This window comes from Prunus mume, linkage group LG3 (assembly GCF_029339155.1).
Source record: "Prunus mume cultivar Tortuosa linkage group LG3, ASM2933915v1, whole genome shotgun sequence".
Classification (NCBI taxonomy): Eukaryota; Viridiplantae; Streptophyta; class Magnoliopsida; order Rosales; family Rosaceae; genus Prunus; species Prunus mume.
The window spans coordinates 10,790,464-10,794,635 of NC_142700.1; the positions used below are offsets into that span (position 1 = coordinate 10,790,464).

General features: G+C 41.8%; 1 protein-coding gene across 1 annotated transcript; it reads right to left on the minus strand.

The window, feature by feature from the left end:
• Positions 1-1,422: 1,422 nt before the first annotated feature.
• Positions 1,423-3,432, minus strand: LOC103325876 (uncharacterized). Its single transcript, XM_008228069.2, has one exon. The coding sequence runs from the start codon at positions 3,218-3,220 to the stop codon at positions 1,967-1,969; it is 1,254 nt and encodes a 417-aa protein (XP_008226291.2). The 5' UTR covers positions 3,221-3,432; the 3' UTR covers positions 1,423-1,966.
• Positions 3,433-4,172: the final 740 nt, after the last annotated feature.

Here is a 4,172-nt window from a genome sequence, read left to right on the forward strand (position 1 = left end):
TGAAATTGTATAACTCCGATAGGTTTTACCCGGTTTTTAATAAACTTGTACATGCTTTTATAGACTTCCATACTTTTGTATGAACTTTTGTTATAGATTCAAATATATTTGCATAGACTTCACAATACTATTTTCTTTTATCACTCTTTCTTCCCAACACTATTTTCTTTAAACTATCTTGACCTAGCCACTAGTCAGCCATCCCTTTTTTTTTTTCTTCTTTTCTTTTTTCCCAAATTCTTCCTCTACTTGTGTGCACAACAATGAATTTCCCTTTGAAATTTCCATGAGTTGGAAACTTGCATACCTAAACAATGAATTTCCCTTTAAAATTTTCACGAGTTGGAAGCTTTCATACCTAAACAATGAATTTCCCTTTGAAATTTCCACGAGTTGGAAATTTCCCTTTGATTTTGTTCACGAACAGTAAACTCTTTATCTAAAAATTCAATTTATAAAAAAAAAAAAAAGAACCAACCCTTTGTCCAAAAAGCAAGGGCCCTATCATCTGGTAGTGTTATGGGTGATGGAAATATATCTCAACCTTCCGTCCAACTGGTTGATTTGAAGAAATCACTAATGGATGAGCTTTGCTTAATACAGAATGCTTGTAACCACCCAAGGTCAGTGGCCAAACGATGGAAAATTTTCTAACACAGAGAAAGAGAAAAAAAACACGTCATATGAAATCATTGGGGTGAAGGTTTGACTTATGTTGGCCTTTATTATTTATACCTAAACCCTACAAATTCTCCGAACTCCAACACTTAATTAAATCCTTCCAAATCTATCTCCTTTTGAATACATGTAAATTTATTTGGACTTTTTCCAAGTCCTAATTGAATGCACCCACATTCAGATGGACATTTTAAAAGTTCAAATAAGTCTAGATTGAATACACTCAAACTGTTATAGACTTTTTAAAAGTTTGTATAAATTAAATACACCCCTTATTACTCTAAATTAATTTAATTTACAAAAAGGAAGAGTCAAACTTGAGTGCAATGAGGTAGGCTCATTGCCCTGACCAACTAGCTTGACCCAATCCTGACCAACTGACCTAACCCATTCCTGATCAACTAGCCTAAGTAGTTCAGCTTCAAATGATCATATTCATTTATGTTGAGCTTCAAATAAAGTAGAATATCCTTGGTACCCAATAAAACTGTAGAAAGTACTTAATTAAAACTAGCCTTTTGCTAAAAGTAGTGATTTTCTCACTTCAATTTCATCAACTTACACTTCATTTTATAACTATAAAAAAAAAAAATGTAAGTGAATAAAATTAAAGTGGGGAAATCATTACCCTTTGCTAATTGCATGTAAAATGTTTAACTGTTGAAGGCTATAAAGCCTAACAATAGTAGGAGATCTTTGGATCACATGTGGTCCACCGACCCATTAATACACCAACACAAGAGCTACTTAATACTAATATTAATATCATCAGAATATTAACTCTAAAACAAAAAGGAGCCTGACTGACATGCAAAAAATAAGAAACTCATCAGAGCTGGCGCGTCCGTTTGAATATTGGCATCATTTCCCAAACTACGCACTTCCCAGTCACAAAAATAATGCCACTTTAATAAAAATTAGATTAAAAAAAAAATACATGGATAAGCTCAACATGTTGATTGTTGCAGTTGCACAGCCTAACTGCAGGTCCTACGGGCTCCCGGAGCGCGTGCCAAACAAACACCCACAGTCACAGTCAGAGATGGTCACAGACAGACAGATTCGATGTGAAGAAGAAGAAGATGAAGAAGAAGAAGAAGAAGCGAAGTCCTACCAAGCCTAACGACATTACGTTTTAGCTCTACAGCCTCTACCATTAGAGCGCATAGCCTAACAAATAACAAACGACAACAACCACAGAGACATCAGGATCTGCCGCATATTTACATACACAACGGTGAACAGAGGAACGAAACGACGCCGTCAAAAACAGTACCCAATTTCCGATTCAGGTTCGGTCACTCCGGTTCTTACTTTGACTATGGTGACTATAATGACTGTGTTGGCTCCGGTTGTGGCCTGAAACGGCGCTGTTCCCTTCCTTCTTCTGCGGGGCGGAGAACAGCTGCCCGAACCCGAAAACCGATCCCGACTTGGACGACCCGCGAAGCGAACAGACCGGAACGTTGAGAACCGGCGTCACTCTGACGTTGGCCGAGTAGGACCGCTCCATGCCTCTGTGTTTCAGCCTGGGCCCACCGTTGAAGCTACTCGGGCTACTGGAGCTCCGCTCCAAGCTCTGAAACACGATTTTTCCAGACGAGTTCATTCTCGGCGAGTCCACCGATACGCCCCTGCTCGCGACTGTAACCGATTCCCCCACCGGCCGCCTCATCGGGCTCCTGCCCACCCTCGGCTGATCTGCCAGCGATCTTTGCTTCGTCGTTTCGCGAGTCTTCACCGTCCGGACCCGCGCCTGTTTCGGGTTGGTTCGGTGAATGGAAATGATCGGGTTCAGGTTCGGTTTGTCCGAATCCAGCGAGAGTCGCGGCAAGTCCTCGTGCTCGTGGCCCGAGGAGGACGACGAGAGAGAGAGGCGCGACGAAATCGAGACCGATTCGCAATCCGAGTCTTTTAGCAGGGGCAAGCTCAGCGAAGCGTCTGAGCAAGAAGAGGAAGAGGACAGGGACCTTGAGCTTCTGTGAAGGAAATGCTTCAGAGATTTAGGCGCGTTTGTGCTCGAGGACGACGACGTCGTTTTCTGAGCCTCGCTCTTCGCGTGACCGTTCGGGTTACTGTTCTGGTAGAGCTTCTTTAGGCCCAAGAGCTCTCTCCACCGACTCGAACACCTGGGGGCCTTGGGAGAGAACAGGTACGGGTCGGCACCGGAGATTTCGTGTCTCCGGTGATACATGGCCGTATCCGGCGATCTGATCTCCGTCAAGGACGGGTCCGTAGCTTTGACCGAGGAGAACTGGAGAGGCATGAGCTTCCCGCCGGAGAATAGCTCGTCCGCAGGGAGCATGGCCACCGGATCTTCGAGCCGGAACTCAAACTCGCCAGCGGAGGTCTCCGGATCTGAACCGGCAGGCTGGTTCTTCGCCGGAGACGACGACTTTGATCCGGCAAGTTTCGAAGCGTCTTCGTCTGGAAACTCGCGGCTAAATGAGATTCTAGGGCTCAGCCATCCGTACGACGGGTACGTCGCCGGCGGAAACTTCTCCGGCGACATGCCGATGTTGTTGACGCATGCCGAGGCCATCTGCGTTATCAAAACGACAATGTGGTTCTGCGTTTGGGGTCAGGATCACATTGCCAGAAAATGAGGTGCGGGGAAGAGATCTAGAGTTGTAGAGAGAGAGAGAGAGAGAGTGAGTTGGCGCCTTAGGGTTTGGGTGTTATCAGTGTGTGAAGTCAGAGAGAGAGAGAGAGAGGGGTTGCGTTTCGTTTGCTTGGTGTCCTTGAATACGGAACATGCAGAGATCTCTACATATATATATATAGCACAAGTGTAAATGCTTGATTTTTATTTGAGGCCAGGTCGCTCTCTCTCATCTAATATTTAATGGCTCTCTATCTTGTTTTTTCCATTGCTCTTTTATGATCAAATCAAATCTCTAGTTAATCCACACCTACAATTACTTTCTTCCATTTTCGTTTTACCGTGTATGGAAATTATACAATAATTTTGGATACTATTTACTGCCCTAGAATTAGGACTTCGTTTTGTAATCTATCTAAAGATTTGTTTTGTTGTCAAATAAATTTCGTTACGAAGATAGTCTAAACTATTCAAAATTAATTTAATCTATGGGCAGGAGGTCGAATTCGAATGCAAGGAAGCGAAGTCAATGCCTTAGATAATTGGCCTAATCCACATATGTATTACCTATTTTTAAACTTTATTGATTTATAACCGATAAATAATTGTGATATTATTTATCGCATTACTTTGTATTAAAAAATTGGCAAAATAGATCGATATCTAAATAAATGAAATATCGTTATAATCCGTTGAGATACAATATGGTGCCCCTAGAATTACTGTTTATGGATTTGTTTGGTAATTTATTAATGAATTCATAAGATATATTTAGTTAACAAATGGGGTGACATGTTAATTAAAGGAAATTGTGATTCTCATTAATTAATTGAGAAAAGATTACATAAGAGTATTTAACACCTGTCTACTCTATACAATAGATAAAGCCACT